The 24,491-nt window shown below is 44.3% G+C and overlaps 1 protein-coding gene across 7 annotated transcripts in view; it reads left to right on the forward strand.

Annotated features, from left to right (window-relative positions):
• The window catches only part of MRAP2 (melanocortin 2 receptor accessory protein 2), a 452,653-nt gene that overhangs the window by 386,733 nt on the left and 41,429 nt on the right, over positions 1–24,491 (forward strand). For 6 of the 7 annotated variants that reach the window (XM_068281584.1, XM_068281582.1, XM_068281583.1 and 3 more), the window contains 2 exons: positions 745–844; positions 2,542–2,926. In XM_068281584.1, the coding sequence (XP_068137685.1) occupies positions 745–844; positions 2,542–2,923 (482 nt within the window). In that variant the 3' untranslated portion in view covers positions 2,924–2,926. Of the gene's footprint in view, positions 1–744; positions 845–2,541; positions 2,927–24,491 lie in introns of those variants that run through there. The other variant, XM_068281585.1, reaches the window with a different exon arrangement.

A 24,491-nucleotide genomic window follows, 5' to 3' on the forward strand; every position in this document is an offset into this window, starting at 1 on the left:
CAATGACTGATGAAGGCCTGTTTAGCTAAATAGAGTGAATGTGCCTGGCTACATAGGTCTAGAGACTTGCAGGCATTCCAAATCATCAGGCAATTACATAATTGCTCACAAGAACTAGATATCAGAAGGTACGGTTACAATTAAATGCAGGGGATTTTGGGCATTGGAGGGATGGTTAGTTATGCATAAAGGGAATGGTGTTGGGTATTAGAGAGTAATGGTTATGAATGGGCATTAGATGGTGGAGAAAAGGTTAGGCAAAGGTTATTGGGGTAACTTATGGTTGGGTATAAATCGGATTTTATGCTGGGGATACACGGTACGTTTCTGTACCGTGTATCGACCAGCTGATCCGGCCAGCTGATAACATTCAGCTGGCCCAATCGTGCCGCTCGACCTGCGCCCGCTCGATTCCCGCCGGCGGACAATGGCAGGGAATCGAGCGGTGATAAGGAAGCGCCGGCGGGGATGAGCGGCAATCGATCCGCGCGGACGAGCGGGGATGCACCGGCATCGAGCCGCTGGCTCGATCCGGCGCATAAAACGAGCCGTGTATGCACGACATAAGGCTTGTTGACTGAGTGGGTGGAGAAGTTTTTTTGAATTTTGCTGGTAACAAGTGTTACATGTAATCGCATTACATTATTAACTTATGATAACAACACCATTTTCTTAAAAGTGAACTCAGATTAGTCTGTTTATGCATTAACCTCCACTTTTTTGTGTTTTTTTTTTTGTTTTTAGATTCCATTGTTATTGGATTCTGGGTTGGACTTGCAGTCTTTGTTATGTTTATGTTTTTTGTTTTGACATTGCTGACCAAGACAGGAGCTCCACACCAAGAGTAAGTTTAAAATGGGATATAACAGCAGCATGCATGGCTTAGCTTCCAAGGAAAGTACACTTCACTGTGCTTCTAGAATGTTTGATGAAAGTCATCAGATATGAGTTAACAAAATGCCAAGGAGGAAAGTCGTCATCAGGGATCTTAGAAAAGCCATTGTTGCTGCCTATCAATATTGAAAGGGCTGTAAGTCAATTTCTAAACTATAAGTCCATCAAACTACAGTAAGAAGGATTATTAACATGTGAAACATTTTTTTTAGATATATTTCACTCCAATTGTTGATTTGATGCCCAAGGTGGTACTCTCCTCCATATAGCCTGGCCCTGTGACAAGATACATCCCTTCTGGATCAAGATTCACCATCTTATCCAACAGATTTCTGGAATCCCTCATAGGTTTGCACAGGAAGTATTATACTTCACTGTACACATGTAGCCCCCTTTTTTCATTTAACCACTTAATGACAAGTTGACTTAAAAATACACCTTTATTTCCAAATACTATATTATCACCATGCTTTGTACTAGGGATATAATTAAAATCTTGTGATAACAAGAACAAATAGGCAGATAAAATGTGTGGGTTTTATGCACAGTAGCAGTGTTTATATTAAAACTATAGGGGATGAAATTGGAGAAATTGTGTATTTGTTCATTTATTCCTTGTTTTTCCCTTTAAAAATGCATAGAAAATAAAGTAATTACTGAAAACAAATATCAACCCCAAAAAGCCCAGTTGGTGGTGAAAAAAACAAGATCTAGATAATTTCATTGTGATTAGTAGTGATTAAGCTATTGGCAAATGAAAGGGATGAGCACTGAAAGGTGAAAATCGCTCTTGTCCTTTAGGGTAAAAACCGCTTTGGGGTGAAGTGGTTAATGTATGCAGCTTGAGCATTGATGCCCTTTCTATGTAAATTACACCTCACACCTTCACTAAAGCGGTGGATATAGAAAGTCAAAAAAATGGGTTAAGTAGAAGAGATTATTCTCAGTGCTAAGGACAAGATTTGCATCAGACTTATCTTCATTGCTAAAGTGACCACTGGGTTGTAGGCACATTTAGAACCAAACATAGACTGAGCAGAGAACAGAAATTCATTACGTTAAGTGCATACTTAAGAGTATGAGCCAAAACTGTCAATAATGATAATTTTGGCCCTGTAAAAATGTAAAGTGTGTACAGGTATTCTTTGAGGTCACTGGGCTCCTCTTTCACATTTGCCAGGTTAGATCATTTTGATAGACACTTATGTTCCAATTTAGCTTCAGAAGAAGCTCCTGCAGGGTGGGCATCACACGTGTCCTCTTCCCTCCATAGAGTAGTACATGCTGCCCAACCAGGAGCTGTACAGCGATCCTTTCAAAAACTGCCACCTGCAATGATCTGTATAGACTGCTTGAGGGGACAGAAGTCTGCAAGTGTGTACCAGGCTTTACCCACTTCTATAAACAAGGAGGTAGTCCTATAAATTCATAAGGTATTGTTGTCCACATAGAAGCTTTATATGACAACTGATGCGTATAGGAGGATCTCGGGATATTAAGTTTCGAAAAAAACAAACAAACCTGTACTGAAGTTGGTATTTACAATGATGTGGCTAAAATAATAACAATCTAGAACTATATAATCTTTGCTCTTGGTGACATATACTAAAAAATTACACATTTAATTGTTGTTTTCTATTACATAAGAAACTTGGAGCCATCTGAAAAAAGATTCAGAATGAATAGCTTTGTAGCAGACTTCGGCAGACCAACAGAAGCAGACAGAATATTCTCACCTCGAGGAGTAGAAGAAAATAGGTCAGTGTTCCATTGCTACATCAATGAAGCTGATCACTCTGCCAGGACTACAATGGTCAGGACAGCAGACAGCGATGTTCTTATCCAGCAGACTGTCAGGAACTGCAAAGTGGAAGAAGATCCTAGTAGTCTTGCTAAATTTAACATTCCAAACTTTATTAGCACAGAACAAAATTCTTCTTCAGATGATAATGATCTTCTAATCTATGATCCTCCAATTATATTGGAAAATAATCCAGCCTGCTCAAGACAACATAGCTTTATAAACTGATTAACCAGCGTTTCCAATTTTACATAGTTTGCTGTTATTTGGGAAAACGGCAGCATCTTTTATATCTTGTATATAAAATGCATCTTGCAAAAAAGAAAAATTGAAAACTTGAAATTTTAATACTTTTGATGATGATTCATGCATAATTTGAGTTCTCTGCAGCAATTTATTTAGCAGAGGCCCTACCAGCATAGGTGTAACTTTACAAATAATATTAGCAGTCAACAGGCTAAGTTCAGCGATAGCTTTTTTGGGGGGATAATTTTTGTCTTTTCTGTTTTTATTTTTAAACAAAAGTGGTAATAGAGTATTGTGCTATGTTGGACATCAGTGAAGGCAGTGTTTTGAAACCTTATGATACTATTTCTTGTCTAACTCTAAAAGATTCAGAGTAAGCTTTCAGTAAATAGTAATACCTTCTTCAGACTCTTTTCCTGTCTACTGAACAATATCTTAGAAGGCACAACAATGCACATTAGAAGGAGGAGCAGCCAGTGGAGTGAGCAAAGGATTGGTGATATGTGACATTGGCAGGGTTGGCTTGCCAACAGCTTTGCAGCAGCATTCTGTCCTAGCTGCAGGAGGTGTACATCTTTATTTGGAAGGCCTGTCCAGCCGTGATATGATGGTGTGAACAAGGTTGGAAGATTCTCTGAAGGAATGGAGTGCTTAATATTATTTAGGCGAAAAAAAGGATTTTTTTTTTCAATTGAATATGTGGTGAATGTCCCTCTTAACCCCATACTGCACGTGGATTTTCCAGTGTTCAGGACCACAATGTTTGTACCAGCAAGCCAAGAGAGAGCAGTATTATCTAAATTGATATTCCTTGAACACACACAACCAGCTATCTGCCACCATGTGTTTGCCAACTGGGAAAATAGTCTGGCCACCTGTTCTGAAGGCGTTAAATATACAGGTAAAAAAAGGCAGGTAAAAGGGTTAAATATATAGGTAAAAGTACATTTTTCCTGTATATTTAACCCTTTTCTCTAAACAAAGTATTTGTCACCTTCTGCCATGCTGCTGTTGGATGACAAAATGTCTACAATAGTAAAATAAAAATAAATGATAAATGCTATGCCTAAAGAGGAACTGTATTCAGAATATTGTAATTCAACTAATTTTTTACAATATTAATTTCTAAATTAATCAGTGTTTGCTCATGGTAAAATATTTCCTCATCCTTTCTTTACCCTGACTTACATACTGAAATTTATGAAAGGTGACCACATCTTTTACTGCTGGCAGGTGAATCGCTACAGAATGTTTGTGTACTGAAGCCAGTAGAAATAATACCCAGTCTTCCAGAAAGCTCTGGGAGAAGAATTCCACATATCTAAACAACACAGGCTAAGCATCAATGGAAGAGCAAGGTTATATACCAATATATAGATATAGGAAGTGTTGAAATTAACGTAAAAATGGGTATCAAGAATACTACATTCTACTGTATGTCACTACAGTGACTTTAAATTTCCATTGGGCTGATCCAGTTATTTAGTTGCTGCTACAACCAGTCTGTTGGAGTTAGTTTCTCTTTAAAGCTCTTGTAGCAGTTTTCTTAGAACATGGATGTAATGGACAGAAAGAAGCAATTGGACAATAGCTTAACCACTTGAGGTCCGCAGTGTTAACCTCCCTGGCGGTTTATTAAAATCCGCCAGGGGGCAGCAAATATGTTTTTTTTCTTTCTTTTTTTTTCTTTTTCATGTAGCGAGACAATGTCTCGCTACATGATAGCCGCTGCCGAGCGGCATCCCCCCAGCCCCTCCGATCGCCTTCGGCGATCGGAGATCAAGAGATCCCGTTCAAAGAACGGGATCTCTTGGAGGGCTTCCCCCGTCGCCATGGCGACGGGGCGGGATGACGTCACCGACGTCATCGACGTCGTGACGTCAAAGGGGAATTCGATCCACCCCACGGCGCTGCCTGGCACTGATTGGCCAGGCAGCGCACGGGGTCTGCGGGGGGGGGGGGGGGGGCGGCTGCGGCGATGCGTATAGCGGCGGATCGGCGGGTAGCGGCGGCGATCGGAGGTTACACACAGCTAGCAAAGTGCTAGCTGCGTGTAACAAAAAAAATTATGCAAATCGGCCCAGCGGGGCCTGAGCGGTGCCTCCCGGCGGCATAGCCCGAACTCAGTTCGGGCTTACCGCCAGGGAGGTTAAACCCCCCCTAAAGACCAGGCCATTTTTCTGAAATTCAACCACTGCAGCTTTAAGGCCTCGCTGCAGGGCCGCACAACTCTGCACACAAGTGATTCCCCTCCCCCTTTTCTCTCCACCAACCAAGTTCTCTGTTGGTGGGGTTTGATTGCACCCCAGTGTTTGTTTTTTATAAATATTTATTTGTTTATTTTACTAATATTTTTTACTGTTTTTTAATTAATGTTATAATTCCCCCTCCCTCCCCCCGCCAGCCAATCAGCATGATTGGCTGTCATGGGCTCAGCCTATGACAGCTGATCACTTCCCTGCCTCTGGAGGGCGACACAGCTGTCCACAGTACAGAACTGCCTTAGATCGCAGCGCTGTATATGGTAATTAGATGACGATTTCGCCGTCTAGCAGTCTCCTAGCGGCGGCCGCTGGGAGACTGAAGGCAGAGAAGAGCTCCGTCATTCATACAGAGATGTGCGCGCATCAGCGCTTGCAAACTCCTGCAATACCCGCCCCAAGTTCCTTATGCCGATCGTGTTAGGAGGTCCTTGGGCTGCCGCCGTGGCCATGCCCATCGCCGTGACGTGGTTGGCAAGCGGTTAAAAAGCCTTTTAAAAGCTCAGGGCTTATTCACAGTGGGACATTGCGTTGTAATGCAACATTAAAGTCACAACGCAGCATTACAACGCAACGCAAAAAAAAAGTTGTAGCGCAGACTAATACTGCATTACCGTCGCATACAGTCAAAAAAAAGTATGCTTCCCTGTACCTGGTAATGTGTGCGTTTAAAGGTAACGCACTGCAGCATTGCATTACCATAACGCTAAATGTTACAATGCAACGCTAACGTCGCACTATGAACGTCCCATAGGCTTATCATTGCAGTGCGTGAAGCAGCGTTATAAGAGTTTATAACGCAGCTCCGCAACATCCCACTTTGAATAAGCCCTCAAAATTAATAAGCTAGCCATAGGAAGAATTAGAGTTGGCGATATACTTGATCATCCTTGTTGTCCTAGCCTGTATATAATCTTAGTTCTCATTCTGCATTATAACATGCAAATTAGATGATTTAACTTTTTCTAGTTTTACTGTTCACACAGCAACTTTTAGAGAAAACCGAGGTGAAAAGGGGGGAAGAAAAGACTTACCTAAGAAGAGGGAAGCCCCCTGGATCCTTCAAAGGCTTCCCACATTGTCCTCAGGTCCTCTGCCACTGCCTGGGAGCCTACTTAAAGAGAACCCGAGGTGGCCTTGTATTACGTAAGTGGGGCACAGAGGCTGGTTGGTCACACTAACACCAGCCTCTGTTGCCCCATCGTGTGTGTCAAAGACCCCCCTGCTCGCCGCTAAACTCCCCGCAGTGCTGGCGACACGCAGCGCGTCGCCAGCACAATGTTTACTCTAGCGCTGTCTGTCAGCGCCGCTCCCACGCCTCCTCCGCATCGCCGCTACCCGCCCTCGTCCCTTCCCTCCAATCAGCGGGAGGGAAGGGACGAGGGCGGGTAGCGGCGATGCGGCGGAGCGGCGCTGACAGACAGCGCTAGAGTAAACATTGTGCTGGCGACACGCTGCGTGTCGCCAGCTCTGCGGGGGTATAGCGGCGAGCAGGGGGGTCTTTGACACACACGATGGGGCAACAGAGGCTGGTGTTAGTGTGACCAACCAGCCTCTGTGCCCCACTTACGTAATACAAGGCCACCTCGGGTTCTCTTTAACATTGGGGCCATGCTCCTCATTTGCATGAACACGGCAGTGCCTGCACAGTAGCATGGAGTGGCTCATGCATGAGTGGCTCCAGCTCACTGCGTGGGCATGGCCATACTTACACAGGTGAAGTACGGCCATGCATGTGCCTTAAGAGGAGCACGGCCCTGAGGTTTCTATGAACAAACCCTTGTTAGTAATCTTTCTGGGTCCACGCTTGGCAATGGAGGACTGGTGGGTGGCGTGGGAAACCTATAGGTTGCAGAGGTGCACCTTTTCCTAGGTAAGTATTGCTTTTTGTACCCAAGGTTCACCTTGGGTACACTTTAACACGACTAGTCAGCTATGGCATGTTCCTGAACCCTGTTATTGCCAAACCCTGTAAATGTTTGATTCTGATGTCCAAATTAACCCGTGCATCACCCCAGAACTGACCTCTTAGAAAATAAGATGAACCTGAAGGTGGATCAGGTCTCACTGGTTCTCATCTACAACCCATTCCTTTAAAGGGAATCTGAAGTGAAAATAAACTTGTGATATAATGATTTGTATGTGTAGCACAGCTAAGAAATAGAACATTAGCAGCACAGATATGAGTCCCATATTGTTTCCAGTACAGGAAGAGTTAAGAAACTTCACTTGTTATCTATGCAATAGAGCTTATTTGAACTCCCGGACTAATTTAGTCAGAGAGCAATGCTCTTTTCTTAAGCACTTATCTCAACCTGTCTCTCCCTGTTTCCTGTTTAAGGTTTTACTGCAGAGCCAATGACCCTTTGAACTTTCCTGCTCTGTTTCATAGTTTAAAATACAGAGTATAAGTTTGTAAACTGCAAATATTAGAGAATGATGCAATGTTATAAAAAAGCTATATTACTGAAAATAAAAATGAGACCCTTTTCTTTGCTACTAATGCTCTATGAATTACCTGTACTACACATACAATTCATTATATCATATATTTATTTATTTTCGCTGCAGTGTCACTTTAAGTTTTGAGATGGGTTGTCAAAGAACTTCAGTCCATCTTGCATAAAGATGATAGACTGAGAGGGAAAGTCCCTGAACCCCACCCCTTTGCACATTAGCAACCGTTCATTCAAAAACCGCTGATTGTAAGAAGCTCCCTGAATAGACTAACACAGAGTGGAACACCTCCCTGCCTCTACAGCTGTGAGATGTCTACACATCTGTTATACCAACAGGCTAGCAATACAAGCCTTACCACGTGACCACAGGGTACATGTGTGCCAAATATCCTACAGGACTTTTTGTGGGGAAAGGAAACAAACTCTGTGTCAACAAATGAACATGCACAGTGTCGCCATTAACAATTTAACTGATCTTCTAGTAGTGCATTTTCTTGCCAAGAATACAGCTGGTGTTTTTTTCTGGTTACTTTATTAATGGGTTACTTCAAATCGCAGAGGGATAAAGCAATATGGAACATAACATTTGTCATAAATAGGTTTACAACATTTTATTGATTATCAAACAAGCTCCATGCACATTTTTGTTTTTCAGTTGTATTCAATGCAACTTAATGATGCCGATTTTATATTGGCAAAATATCTCTGCACCACCTTGTGATGTGCAGATGTTTATAGGTTGTGTTCTATTCAGTACACAGGATGTTAGAATCTCAAAAAAATATTCTATTTACTAAAAGATTCTCTTTAAAGTTTGGCCAGGAAATGGTATCATCTTGATTCAGAATGTTCTGTCATAAAAAGCTGAAATGCCTTTATCTCTGGGCCATGATGACGTGATCCTACCAAAAACTTCCAGAAGCATTAGGGTAGTGATGAAGGGAGATTGAATAGTTTATGTGGCATGCCTAACTGAGTGAAACACTAACAAAGCCATCGCAACTGGAAAAATATCCACCTTTACTTTACATTTATGCCAATAACACCACTAGCAACAGATTGATGTGTTTCATTCTCTCTAGGGAAAGTTCTAGGGACATTCAATTGTTACATTGCTATTGATACCATGCTTGCTAAAGTCAAGTACATTTTGAGTGATTTGGCAAGGGATTGGTCACTAAGCAAAAAAAAAGAAAAAAACCCATAGTATTATAAGGCTTCGAGTAAACCTGCAACAAGGATATAGAGTCAAGCATTTTCATTACCCCGAAAAAAATGCTGCTAAATCACTGACCATGAATTCTCTTGTTGTAGGTGTGTGACTGATGGCAAAAAGTCATCTTGATAGCCATAGCCAGGCAAGTAGAATTTCTAATCGGGCAATAAAGACTGCAGTCTCTATATTCATTTTGCTACAGGTTTTGTTGTTGTTGTGTTGTTGTTTTTTTACTATAGCTCTGTTTATCATTATTATACACTTAAATTAAAAAGAGTACATTATGTTCAATCAGATAACCTCTGCTTCCATGAGGCGAGAGGATCAATAAGTAAGATGAGCTATGCACCAAGATAACACAGAGCTGTGAAACAGGCCATTTAATGCAGTCAGCACACATGGCTGCCCCATGCTTGATCTTGTGTAGTATAACTTTATTGATATCTACTTCAATATGATGTCGTAATACAAACTGACTTCGGCATTCTGTTTTCGTAAAGATTTACTATAATACAAAGAAACAGTTCCTTAGTTATTTGAGGGCCATCATAGCTTTCCTTTTTTTTTTTTTTTTTCATAAAACGTTTATTGAGTGAAAAAGGTCATACATTGTGATCAAATAAGGAGATACATGTTGCATACAATGCCACTTTGGGCTCAGAAGAACCATATAACAGACATACAGTATTCTTGTACTTTACGCTAATTAATCTTTTTAAAGCTAGCCATACACTGGCCTGATTTGCCGCCGTTTCAACAGCAGATTCGATCACTGGGATCGAATCTGCTGCCAATCGTTCGCGCTACACGCCGAATTTTGATCCATTTCGTCCGATCCCGTCGATCGCTCCGTGCGGAAAATTAGTCGATCGCCCGCGGGTAGGGAGCGCGTCGCTAGCATCGTTCGAGTACCCGACGACCGACGCAATAGAGCCGCATACATTACCTGCTCTGCCGGCACGACTACCCCCGGTCACCGCTGCTCCGTGTCCACGCTGGTCTCCGGCATGCTTCAGTTCCTCCTGCCCGGCAGGAAGTTTAAACAGTAGAGGGCGCTCTACTGTTTAAACTTCCTGCCGGGCAGGAAGAAGTAAAGCATGCTGGACCTGGAGACCAGAGCGGAGAAGACAGCGGAGACCTGGGGACTGGAGTCGCGCCGGCGGAGCAGGTAATGTATGCGGGCGGGGGGAGCGGCGGCAGCAGCACCACCACAACAGATTGTGAACGGTTTCAGGCTGAAATCGGTTCACAATCTGTTTGCAGTAAAGGTAGCCATACGATCCCTCTCTGATCAGATTCGATCAGATAGGGATCTATCTGTTGGTCGAATCTGATGGCAAATCGACCAGTGTATGGCTACCTTAAGACTTGTTTGATTATGCACTCATTATCCTTGTCATTTCGCAGAACAGCTGGAGGTAAATTTTCTCTCCCTGCTCCTGGAAAGGACAGACCTGATCCTATTGAGCAGATGGCTCAAGGGAGCCTCAATAGGTTAAGGGTTATATCTGAAATTACCGTGCATCTCAAATTCACTAATTAGCTAGTACATGCATTTGGGCATTATGCTTCTTTAACATTAAGCGCCTTAGATCTGTTTACTTGGCCTGAGTAGGCATATACATCATAGCTTTCCTAAAGGTCTGTCCACATGGTCAAAAGTCACCGCACAACGAGCGATGTCGTGCCAATAAGATTACCTCGGCAAAAACAATTTGAATATCCGCACACACACCGATATGCCAAATGATGATGTAGCTTGAATATTGTGTGTGCAAACTGAAGCGACATTTTACACTACATTCACACTGCATGCATGCTTTGGAACAATGTTGTTTGAACGATATTGTACACACCTGGCCGCCTCCACGATTTCTGCCCAACAGATGCCGGGTATCGGTTGCTTGCCATTGTTTGATGTCGTCTTGCTTCATTTTTTTTACAAGATTGTTGTCTGATACGTTGAAATCTGTCAATTATCTGACATTTCAAACCACTTTTGTTTAGCATGTGTGCAAGGCTTAACTGTGAAAGGTATCCACAGCTATGACTGCTATATACTGTATGTGAAAATTTTATAAATATGGGAAAATGATACTCTAATCTAGCCTGTCCTTGTGGCTTTTTCTTCCTCCGGATTAAGTTGCACTGAGACTGAACTTGAACAAGTCTTTTCCAACCTAGATAACTATGTAATGGGCTAGTCTGCTTATGGCAGGCAAGTCAAGTATAGCATGTCTCAGTGCTTGTCAGGAACATTAATGCAGATTGTAACCTTGAGCTCACAAAGCAAATGCCTGAGTATAACAAAAAAAGGAAGAAATAAACAAACAAACTGAAAACACTACCGATTTCCATGGCAGGGCTGTTCCATAAACAGCCTAGTCCACTTTAACTTTCCTAATAGCAAATGTCTTTTTTAGTCCGGAGGTTCACTTTAATACAGATTGTAACCTTGAGCTCTCAATGTACTCAGCAGCACTGAAAAGGCTTGGTGTTTCTTTATCAGTTTCACAGCATCAGAACTTTGTTTTTCTTACCAAAGCATCATTTTTAGCTGCATTTTTAGCTAAGCTCCACGCATCAAAGAAAAAAAGCCCGGGCTTTTTTCCCCTGATGCTGTGCAGAGCATGATGGGATTTCCTATGTCGTTAGTCACGTTGCCTAGCAACTGGGAGAGGTGCTCAGGACACAGGACTGTTGGAACTGTGTCTCATGCTCCCTGTCGCCTCCTTTCAACCAAAAAGATGGCTGCCATCATGAAATCAAACATTTGCCTGTTCTTTTAAAACAGTGTGGATAAGAGATTATATTACCTATCTATTTTAACTAACATAACTAATGTAACTTAATGACAGTATGTTTGTTTAGTCTGGAGTTCCTCTTTAATGTTCCTGACAAGCACTGAGACATTATGCTTGACTTGCCTGCCATGAGCAGACTAGCCCATTACATAGTTATCTATGTTGAAAAAAAACTCACCCAAGTTCAGTGTTAGTGCAACTTGATCCAGAGAAAGGAAAAGCCACAGGGGCAGAAATGATCTACCTGGCTGGTTTAGAGTATCATTTTGCTTATAAGATAAGTGATACCAAGCTCTTGCTTTCTGTTTATCTTTTTTATATTTTCTTGTGAAAATTGCTGAGAGAATCAGTATGTCCACACTCCTGTGCTGAGATAACAATGGGGATTTATTTTTGTGATTATACACCTCCATGTGTCACCCATCAGGAGCGAAGCAAAAACAAAGCCAGTTGGGTGGTGAGGAGGCAGCTATGCTTTGACGTAAGAGTGCTGGTTATATGTTGGGGTCCATTGTTCGGTTAGACCCTGGATGCAAGCTTTTGATTTACTTAGTTCTTGTGCAAATAAAGAACTCTGTTTTTTTTTAACTGTAAATGGTCTACATTTATAGTATTTTATTATGTTCCTATTGGGAACGCCTTGACATGAGGATCACTAGATGATGTGAATAGATCAATGGCATATCCAGTGGATTTTATCATAGTGTGGAGATGTCTAGGTGGTAGGCGCAGATCTAGTATAGCACGTTGGCAGTGGCGTAGCTGAGGAGCCGAGGGCCCCGATGCAAGTTTTACAATGGGGTCCCCCAAACACTCTATACATAACAATTGATATAGCGCACCAAAACCTGCCAATGGCAACTACAGTGTCAGAGGTGCTAGAAGGGGATGGGGAACAGTTTGCTAATGATTATCACTATTCAAAGTATCTATAGAAGTAATTATTATGAGCACAGGACCAATAGAGCGCTAATACTGTAATTGAGGGATGACCCTTTGGGGCCCCTTTAGCCCAAGGGCCCCGATACGGTGGCTACCTCTGCACCCCCTATTGCTACGCCCCTGCACGTTGGTGTATGACTTCTATCAAGCTCCAGCTGTTGTGCTGAACGTAATGTTTAAATTGGACTGCATGAACAGAGATTCATTTATTTGACTGTATCTGGACTTCAAGATATTTTAAGAAGTGAAGAAATTCACTTCTCTTTTTAGAACGGTGAAATCATTGAACAATTAAAGTGAAATTCTATCATAGTTTTTTTTTTTTTATTTTCACTGAAGCGAAAAAAAATACATTATGGTATAATGAATTGTATGTGTAGTATGGATAATTCATAGGACATTAGTAGCAAAGAAAATAGTCTCATTTTTATTTTCAGTATATAGTTTTTTTTAATAACATTGCATCATTCTCTAATATTTGAAGTTTACACACTACACTCAGCATTCTAAATGATTTCACAGAGCAGGCTAATGACCTTTTGGTTCTCTGCTACCTTGAAAGTCTGAGAGTTCAGTGAAGCTCTTTTGCATAGATAACTGGAGTTTCTTAAAGCGGTATAAAACCCTGACATAATATTCAATAAAAACATGTTTTCCTGCTTTTTATATGCCATACGGTTAGCATATTTGCTTTTGTGCATAAGTATTATTATTCATTTAGAAATTATACATTCCTAAAATACACTAATTTTACTCTGAGAGCTGACTCTGCATTTTATTTATAACTGCTTTATTCATCTTCTAACTTAATCAGAAAGCATTTATGCTTGTCTCACTGTCTTTGTGAGACCCCATGGTGTGAGAGAAGGCTTTGTTTACATTCCTGACTTGATACAATTAAACACTAGATAACATTATGTAAAGTTTCGGAAGCAGCCAGCTCTGCTGGAAGGGAAGCTTCTAAAGCCTGTGTTAACCCTTTGAATACAATTCTAGTACAAAAAAAAAATCCTAGTTGTATATACAGTAATATGCTGTAAATAATCTATTAGAGCAAAGTAGAAATGCTGGGTTTCATTCCGCTTTAAGGGCCCTTTTCCACTAGCAGTCGCTAACGTTCACGCTGAACGCTAGCGATTGCTGAATCGCAAAAGTGCAGTAAACCTCCGGCGATTGCGTTCACGATTTTGCTGTGCACTGTACTGCATAGCAAAATCGCGGCAAAGATCGCTCTCCGGCGCAATCGCGTTTGACAAAAAAACGAATCGCGGTAGTGGAAATTGCCTACCGCGATTCCCATGTTAATATGCAAATTGTAGCGATTTAAAAAATCACTAGCGGTTTGTGATTTTGCGATTCTGCATCGCAAACGCCGCTAGTGGAAAAGGGCCCTGAAGGACAACTAAAGCGAGAGGGATATGGAGGCTGCCATATTTATTTCCATTTAAGCAATACCAATTCCCTGGTTGTCCTGCTGATCCTCTGCTTCTAATACTTTTAGCCATATACCCTGAACAAGCATGCAGCATATCGGGTGTTTCTGACATTTGTCAGATCTGACAAGATTAGCTGCATGCTCGTTTCTGGTATTATTCAGACGCTACGAAGACATAACAAAAGTTGTTTAATGTGTGATACCTTTAATGACTAACTGTACAAGATTTTTCTGCAAGCTTTCGAAACTTTGTTTGTTTCTTCTTCAGGCATTTTTCAGAACTGGATCAATTCTGATCCAGTTCTAAAACATGCGTGAAGAGGAAGCTTCAAGTTTTGAAAGCTTGCAAAGAAATCTGGTACAGTTAGTCATTAAAGGTATCACTCATTAAACAACTTTTGTTGTTATGTCTTCGGATTCTCACCATGACTAATACCGGACCACACGCAACTGGCTTCAGACACTACGGCAGCCAAATAGATCAGCAGAGCTGCCAGGCAACTGGTATTGTTTAAAAGGAAAAAAAATGGCAGCCTCTGTATACCTCTCACTTCAGTTGTCCTTTAACCACCAGCCGACCGCACGCTTATACCGTGCGTCGGCAAAGTGGCAGCTGCAGGACCAGCGACGCAGTACTGCGTCGCCAGCTGCAGGCTGATTAATCAGAAAGCAGCCGCTCGTGCGAGCGGCTGCTTCCTGTCAAATCACGGCGGGGGGCTCCGTGAATAGCCTGCGGGCCGCCGATGGCGGCTCGCAGGCTAAATGTAAACACAAGCGGAAATAATCCGCTTTGTTTACATTGTACGGCGCTGCTGTGCAGCAGCGCCGTAAGGCAGATCGGCGATCCCCGGCCAATCAGCGGCCGGCCATCGCCGCCATGTGACAGGGGACGTCCTGTCACAGGCTGCACAGGACGGATAGCGTCCTGTTCAGCCCCGATCACCGGGGGGACAGGTAGGAGAGGGAGGGGGGTGAATGTCGCCGCAGAGGGGGGCTTTGAGGTGCCCCCCCCCCCCCCGCCAGCCACACGCAGACAGGAGAGATCGGACCCCCCCAGCACATCATCCCCCTAGTGGGGAAAAAAGGGGGTAATCTGATCTCTCTGCCTGCACCCTGATCTGTGCTGGGGGCTGTAGAGCCCACCCAGCACAGATCACATAATTCACTGCTGGTCCTTAATGGGGGGTAAAGGGTGGGTCCTCAAGTGGTTAAAGTGAACCTAAAGCCAAACAAAAAAAAAATGAGATGAACTCACCTGGGGCTTCCCTCAGCCCCCTGCAGCCGACCGGTGCCCTCGCAGCTCCGCTCCGATGCCTCTGCACCCGCCGGCGAACACTTCCGGTTTGGCCGTCACTGGACGACAGGCATGGGAACGCGAGTGATTGTTCGCGTTCCCAGCCTGTATATTGCCCCCTATGCTGCTATTGCGGCCTCCTGGCTGCAGGGGGCAGAGGGAAGGGGGCTGCAGGGGACTGAGGGAAGCCCCAGGTGAGTTCATCTCATTTTTTTTGTTTGGCTTTATGTTCACTTTAACTCTTCCTATACTGGAAACAATATTAGACTCATATCTCTGCTGCTAATGTTTTATTTTTGACATGTACTACACATACAAATCATCATATCATACGTTTATTTTCACTTCAGATTCCCTTCTTTTGTAATTTAAAGAGGAACTATTGTACAAATAGTGTAATGAATAAACATTTTTTCTTTTTTTACAGTATTCATTTATAAATTTAGTCAGTGTTTGCCCATTGTGAAATCTTTCCTCTTCTTGAATTACATTCTGAAATTTATCAAAGGTGGCCCTGTCAGGTGATCTGTGCGGAATGGTTGTTTACTTAGAGTTCTTTGCACAGAGGGAGATATTGGTTGCATGGTTCACATGGAACACGGTTCACAGACAGCAAACTGTCACACTATGGGAAGAGGTTTCTCGACCATATTAGCCATACAGATGTCCCTGATGATCTATTTGAGAAAAGATAAAGATGTCTAGTCGGAAGTTCAATTCTGGGTTAAAGTTCCTTATAATGACCGCCTCATGCCAATTGGCATCGGGTCCTGGGGCGAGGATTTGCAGGAGATCGCGCGTGCCGATGCGATCGCCACTAGGAGACTGTTAGATGGCGAAACCACCATGTATTTACTGTGTACAGCGCTGCGATCCACGGCAGCGCTGTCACCCTGGGGGAGATGAGCGATCCGCTGTCATAGGCTGGCATGGGGAGGGAAGGATCGTAAAATTATTTTTAAAAAAAAGGTTTGTTTAAAAAAAAAAAAAAAAAAATAATATATTTGTTAAAATAAAACAAGTAAAAATAAACAATCCTGGGAGCGATCAGAGCCCACCAACAGAAAGCTCTGTTGGTGGGCAGAAAAGAGGGGTGGAATCACTTGTGTGCAGAGTTGTACTGCCTTGCAGCGAGCCCTTAAAGCAGCAGTGGCCTATTTAGTAAAAAGTTGCCTAGTCACTAGGGGGGTGTAAGCCCAGGGTCCTCAAGTGGTTAATTTAACACTATTAAAAATGATCTTCTCATTTTAGTTGTTTTTACAACCATGAAAACAATGTTTTATAGTACTTTCTGTAGAGTACTTACTGTCCAATAGCACGCCAGTATCTCCCTTCTTCCTGCTGGTTTAATTAGCTGCACATTGGAACTCAGGAGAAGTAATTATCTACAACAATCAGAAAATTTGAAAACCCTACACTTCCTGCCTGGCAGGATGGCTGAGCTAAGTATGTGGCTGTTTCTGCAAATTAAGCCAAGGCAAAACATTTGAAATGTTTTCAGAATTCCTTGTGATGTGTAGTGAAAGTATTATTTTTTTTTTTATTATTATTCAACAAATGTGGGATATTGCTTTAAAGTGAACATCCGGACTAAAAATCGACTCAGCAGCACTGGAAAGGCCTGGTGTTTCTTTAACAGTTTCACAGCATCAGAACTTTGTTTCTCTTATCCAAGCCTCATTTTTAGCTGCACAGAAGAAAACTGCCCGGGCTTTTTTCCCCTGATGCTGTGCAAAGCATGATGGGATTTCTGATGTTGTTGCTCTCGTTCTGCTGTTTTGGTGCAAATTTTTTTTTTTTACACTTTGAATTTGACATTTGAAGCCTAGCGTGTGCAGCTGGGAGGGGTTATCAGGACACAGGACAGTTGGAACTGTGTCTCCTGCTCCATGTCACCTCCTTTCAACCAAAAAGATGGCTGCCCCCATGACAAAGATGGCAGCCCCCATGAACCACAAACATTTGTCTGTTCTTTTAAAACAGGGTGGGTAAAAAATTATATTACCTATCTATTCTAATTAACATAACTAATGTAACTTAATGACAGTATGTTTGTTTAGGCTAAAGTTCCCCTTTAAGAACTGCTGGTAACCTGGTTATCAATGTTTAATATTAGCTTAAAGCAACCATGGAGTGAATATAAATTGAATAGACAGACATTTCAGACTACATTCAGAATAATGTTTTCCTGGAATCCATGTCTTATTTTGTATTTAAAGCTTACCTTTAAACATTCAACTATCTCTGGTTTATGAGGGTAGTTTTTAATGTTGTTCAGTCCCCATACAGAGAACTCCTGAACTAGTGATCTTATGTTTTCTGCATTCAGATGGGCCTTTTTCAGCCATACAGAGTGTTACAAACCCTAATAAGTTATCAGTGGGAATTGCACTATAGCCGGGCTGCATAGAAACTCTTGTTTTGAGCCCTGGACTGTTAGCTCTTACAGTGAAAACAAAGGCACACAGATTACTGTAGGCAGAGGAAAAATAGGAACGCTACCACCACCGTTGCTGTGACCCCAAGGGAGCAGGAACCATAGGTCTCAGAGCATACAGGTGAAGAAATGATGTCCCGCTACACCGAGGGTGGGTGTAAAAAGTTTCTTCCTTTATTAATACATCAGTAGACACACAAAAGGCTGACACGTATCGGAGCTCTGAAAGGCGCCTTAATCATAGCCAGCGTATACAAGGTCAGCACAGGTTTAAATAGTTGGGCGCCCACCCACAATGAGCAAGGCTATCCTTCTTAAAGCAACATGTACATAATAACATTTAAAGAGGAACTGAACTCAAAAAAAGTCACTAAATTGAGCCTCCTTATCCCTTTGAAATTAATGATTAGACACAAAACACTTGTGAAGGGCAATATAAAAGTAGATATATTTGTGCAATACAACTATGAATAAAAGAGAATGGCAGGCTCCATCTTAGAGCTCTATCCCTCCATTTTGCAGCTCTCACTCCATGGGAGGTGCAGTATCTGATTCTGTGGGCGGTGTTACAGTTGGAGTTAGACATGCCCATTCACGCCCACAGAATGAGATTTACATCCCAGTGTCATGAGGTCATCATCAGTCGCCCTGTTACAGGAAACTGACAGCTGTGGCTTCTGCTGCTTCCCTGCACTGTACTGGCACACAACTTGATAAAGTATTATTATTTTTTCTCTAACTATGCCTCCTGCAGTGTGAGATCTTGTGCTGTCATCCTGTAGTCCTGCAGCTCTCCCAATTCATGTTGTGCCAGATCCTATATCATGTCTTGTAGTCCTGCAGCTCTCCCCTTTCATATCCTGTCCGGCAGAGGTAGGGGGGTAACACTGCAGAGGGAATCCCCTCTTATGTCACACACCCCCACCCCCCTTCTCCTCCTCATGTGTCACGCAGGGGGAATCCCCTCTTACATCATCCAGCCGCCCTTGTCCTCCCCTGTAGGTAGCTTGACAAAGGGAATCCCCTCTTATGTCCCCACCCCCTGCAAGCCCCCCCTTCTCCTACCAGTACATAACGCATGGGCTAATTAAGCCTCATTTGAATCACTCGTGATTACTCGTAATTCAGGTCGGTGATCATCCCAGCTCTCATACACACTAAGAGAGGTTTGACGCTTCACAGTGTAAAAAAGATCGAACAGGTTTTTCCCCCAAAAATCATTATATATATATATATATATATATGCTTCACTGTTAATGCTTCACTCTTTATAAAACTGACCAAATGTTCACTTAAAAAATGACAGGCATGCATATGCTTCACTGATATTACTTCACTCTTGCTAGTTTCAGGAAAAACGACTTTTTGCCAAACCCCCCACCCCCCCAAAAAAAAACCTTTTAGATACACGATCTCCCCCCTCTCGTTATAACAATCCACATACACACTAAGAAAGGTTTGGCGCTTCACAGTGTAAAAAATACTGAACAGGTTTTTCCCCCCAAAATCATAAATATATATATGCTTCACTGTTAATGCTTCACTCTTTTTAAAACTGTCCAAATGTCCACTAAAAAATATGACAGACACGCATATGCTTCACTGATATTACTTCACTCTTGCTAATTTCAGGGAAAACATTTTTTTTGCCAAAAAGCAACCCTTACACAATGGCCCCCTCTCGTTATCAGTTCACATACATACTAACAGAGGTTTGACACTTCAGTGTAAAAAGGACTGTTATATGTTTTTAGTGGAAATTTGTTTAGTTTTATACAGAGTGAAGCATTAACAGTGAAGCATATATATGTATTCATGTTTTTTCTGGTAAAAATTTGTTCAGTCCTTTTACACTGTGAAGCGCCAAACCTCTCTTAGTGTGTATGTGAACTGATATCGAGAGGGAGCGATTGTATATCTGAAAGGGTTGCTTTTTGGCAAAAAACATTTTTCCTGAAATCAGCAAGAGTAAAGTAATATCAGTGAAGCATATGCGTGCCTGTCATTTTTTTAATGGATATTTGGTCAGTTTTATAAAGAGTGAAGCATTAACAGTGAAGCATATATATATTTATGATATTTTTAGAAAAACCCGTTCAGTCTTTTTTACACTGTGAAGCGCCAAACCTCTTAGTGTGAGGATCATCCCAACTCTGCCCACCTTCTGCACCAATTACAAGAGGTAACTTCCCCCCCCCCCCCCTTTCCTCCTGGATTATTTTATCTCTCAGGGGATCTGGTGGTGAGATCTCTGTGCACCTGAGTTCCCAGCTCTGCACATCTGCTGCTCCCATTACCAGAGGCTCCTCCCCCTGCTGGATTCTCCTATCTCTCAGGGGCTCTGGTGCTGAGATCTCTGTGCACCTGAGTTCCCAGCTCTGCACACCTATACAATACAATACAATACAATAACATTTCTATAGCGCTTTTCTCCCATAGGACTCAAAGCGCTTAGGCTCTCTCAGATTCAGTAATTAGTAGGATGAAGTATTCACACAACAAAAGTTATATTTCTGCAAATGCCAGACTGAACAGGTGGGTTTTCAGTCTGGATTTAAACACGTCCAGGGATGGGGCTGTCCTGATCTGTTGAGGTAAGGAGTTCCAAAACGTAGGGGCAGCATGACAGAAGGCTCTGGGACCAAAAGTTTCCAAGTGGACTCTGAGTATGACTAGATTATTTGAACCTGTGGATCTGAGAATGCGGGGATTGCTACGCAGCTGTAACATATCTTTCATGTATCCAGGGCCTAGATTATTCAGGGATTTAAATGTCAGTAGGCCGATCTTGAATAGGACCCTCCATTCTATAGGTAGCCAGTGAAGGGAATGCAGGACTGGCATTATGTGGCAGTGACTGGGTTGGTTGGTTAGCAGTCTGGCAGCAGTATTCTGTATCAGCTGTAGGCGGTACAAGACCTTTTTTGGAAGGCCAGTGTAGAGAGCATTGCAGTAGTCCAGTCGGGATGTGATGAAGGCGTGGACTAAGGTTGGCAGATCTTCTGGGGGTATGAGGTGCTTGATTTTTGCAATGTTCTTCAGGTGAAAATAGGATGATTTCACCACAGCAGAGATTTGAGTTCTGAAGTTTAAATCCCCATCAATTAGAACTCCCAGGCTACGCACATGATCAGAGCTGCGTAGATCCGTGCCTCCTATTCCCAGTGGTGAAGACTGCAAGTTAAGTTGTTTTGATATCATGCTCTGCCCTCCAATCAGAAGGACTTCAGTTTTGTCTGCATTTAGTTTCAGCCAGTTGTCATTCATCCATTGCTGTAGTTCACGTAAGCAGGCGTTTATAGTTAGAGTTGGGTCTGTCACACCAGGCTTGAAGGAAAGATATAGTTGGGTGTCGTCTGCATAGCAGTCAGGGCCGGCCCGCCCATGAGGCGGGGTGAGGCGGGTTCCTCAGGCGGCAGGAAGTGGAGGGGCGGCACCAGACGAAGTGGCTGTGATAGCGGGGGGAGCCAGAGCCGCGGTGAGGGCAGCCCGACCTCTCCCTCTCTCTCCCCGGGCCGCCCTCCATGCTCCCCCCTCGGACTGCAGGCAGCAGAGTTAGCGCGCAGGGAAGCGCTGCTCTACACAGTTGTTACTCACCTCCCTGGATCCGATCGCCGCTCCCGCCCTGCTGGTCTCCTCTCTGCCTAGCCGCTGATACACACGCGGCTGCTTCCTGTGTAAACAGGACGCAGCGTGTGTAAAGTATCAGCGGCTACATTGCAGAGAGGAGACCAGCAGGGCGGGAGCGGCGATCGGATCCAGGGAGGTGAGTAACAGCTGTGTACAGCAGCGCTTCCCTGCGCGCTAACTCTGCTGCCTGCAGTCCGAGGGGGGAGCATGGAGAGCGGCCCGGGGAGAGGGAGGGAGAGGTCGGTCTGCCCTCCCCGCGGCTCCGGCTCCCCCCTCCGCCATTATGAGGGGGCACCTACCTACTTAACCTATACTGGGCAAGCTACCTATCTATCCTATACTGGGGGGCACCTACCTAATCTAACCTGTTTTGGGGGCAGCTACCTATCTATCCTATACTGGGGGGCACCTACCTAATCTAACCTATACTGGGGGCCAGCTACCTATCTATCCTATACTGGGGGCCAGCTACCTATCTATCCTATACTGGGGGCCAGCTACCTATCTATCCTATACTGGGGGGCAGCTACCTATCTAACCTATACTGGGGGGCAGCTACCTATCTAACCTATACTGGGGGGCAGCTACCTATCTAACCTATACTGGGGGGCAGCTACCTATCTAACCTATGCTGGGGGGCAGCTACCTATCTATCCATACTGAGGGGCAGCTACCTATCTAACCTACACTGGGGGGCAGCTACCTATCTAACCTATACTGGGGGCAGCTACCTATCTAACCTATGCTGGGGGGGCAGCTACCTATCTATCCTATACTGGGGGGCAGCTACCTATCTAACCTACACTGGGGGGCAGCTACCTATCTAACCTATACTGGGGGCAGCTACCTATCTATCCTATACTGGGGGGCACCTACCTAATTAACCTGTACTGGGGGGCAGCCACCTATCTAACCTATACTGGGGGGCAGCTACCTATCTAACCTATACTGGGGGCAGCTACCTATCTATCCTATACTGGGGGGCACCTACCTAATCTAACCTGTACTGGGGGGCAGCTACCTATCTAACCTATACTGGGGGGCAGCTACCTATCTAACCTATACTGGGGGGCAGCTACCTATCTAACCTATGCTGGGGGGCAGCTACCTGTCTAACCTATACTGGGGGCACCTACCTAATCTAACCTGTACTGGGGGCACCTACCTAATCTAACCTATACTGAAGGGCAGCGACCTAATCTAACCTATACTGGGGGGAAGCTACCTATCTAACCTATACTGGGGGCACTTATCTAACCTGTATTGGGGGCACCTACCTACCTAGCTAGTCTATACAGGTGGCAACTATACTGGCTACCTATACTGGGGGCACCTACTTAACTAACCTATACTGGGGGTACCTACCTATATAACCTATGCTGGGGGCAACTATACTGGCTACCTATATTGGAGGCACCTACCTAGCTAACCTGTACTGGGGGCACCTACTTATCTAACTTATACCGGGGGGGGGGGGGGTGCCTGCCTATCTAACATACTGGGGGCAACTATACTGACTACCTATACTGGAGGCAACTGCCTGGCTAACCTATACTGGGGGCAACTTTACTGGCTCACCCATGCCTGGCCACCTATACTCGGGGGGGACCTATAGCTGGCTAACTATACCGGGGGGGGGGGGGCGCAATTTTTACACCCTCGCCCTGGGTGCATTTTAGCCTAGAAACTGCACTGTTGCCGCCGGCCTCCGAGTCCGACGACTCCGAGCTCTGCGGCCTCTCCTGTCTCCTCCAAGGCTGCACGCTGGTGACGCTGCCTAGTGCCTAAGCCTGCTGTTTGATGGCGGCGGCTGCCGCCCGCTCTGCTGGCCTGGCTGCGGCTGATTGTCACGGTCAGTCACTGAGCAGCGAGCGCCGCCGACGTGACCGTGACGATGATGATGAAGAGGCTGGCTGGCTGCCGCTGGCCGCCGCTCACTGGCCCAGCGCGAGATCCCTCAGATCCGAGATGGAGCATGCCCGCCGCAGACCGCAGCCGTCTGTCCCCTGCCAGTGCAGGATGCATGCTGGATGCGGATGCCCGCCCTTCGCCGCCGCCAGACCCGGAGGGAGACCCAATCCCCGGTGAGTCAATCACTCACTTTGCTGCGTCACTCAGGCTTTCCTTCACGGACACGGTCCGTTGTGTGGGGGATGTAATGTTATGTAGAAATATTGGGGGGGGGGTGGGCGCCTTTACGATCTTTGCCTCAGGCAGCAGAAAGTCCAGGACCGGCCCTGATAGCAGTGGTATGTCAGACCATGTTTTTGGATTAGTTTTCCCAACGGTAGCATGTAAATCGTGAAAAGCAGGGGAGAGGGGATTGAGCCCTGGGGCACCCCATACTTAAGTGTTACAGGGGTGGACAGGAAGGGCCCCATAGACACTTTGTGGGTTCTGCCACTCAAGAAGGATTGGAACCACTGAAGTACTATGCCATCAATGCCGCAGTATTCCTGTAGCCAAAGGCTGCAGAAAGGTCTAGCAGTATGAGGATCGAGCACTCTCCTCTGTCTCTTGCCATGAGCAGGTGGTTGCATATTTGGATGAGGGCAGTTTCAGTGCTGTGGTGTTTCCTGAAGCCAGACTGGAATGGGTCATAACTGTTATTTTGTAGGATTCTGGCTTCTAGCTGGAGGTATACAGCTTTTTCAATTAGCTTGCCCAGAAAGGGGAGGTTAGAGACAGGTCTGTAGCTGGTCATTGCATGTCCAGGGAGGGTTTTTTGAGGAGAGGCCTGATGATTGCTTCCTTCAGTAAAGCAGGAAATATCCCTGATTGTAAGGAACAGTTAACAATTTTGAGGAATACCGGTACGAACAGGTCGGGGCAGTTCAACATGAACTGTGTTGGGCCAGGATCCAGGTCACAGATAGTTAGGCGGACGTGAAGGAGGATGCTTGATGTGACTTCTTCATCAATTTCTTTGAAGTTTGACCAAGGTGTTACGTTGTCTCTGCTAATGGTCTTCGGCGCTATATTAGGCTCAGATGCTGTAAGTTGGATGGCGGACCTTATAGCGGAGACTTTGTCTGTGAAGAAATGGGCAAATTGGTCACAGAGGTCCTTTGA

This window comes from Hyperolius riggenbachi, chromosome 4 (genome assembly GCF_040937935.1).
Source record: "Hyperolius riggenbachi isolate aHypRig1 chromosome 4, aHypRig1.pri, whole genome shotgun sequence".
Classification (NCBI taxonomy): domain Eukaryota; kingdom Metazoa; phylum Chordata; class Amphibia; order Anura; family Hyperoliidae; genus Hyperolius; species Hyperolius riggenbachi.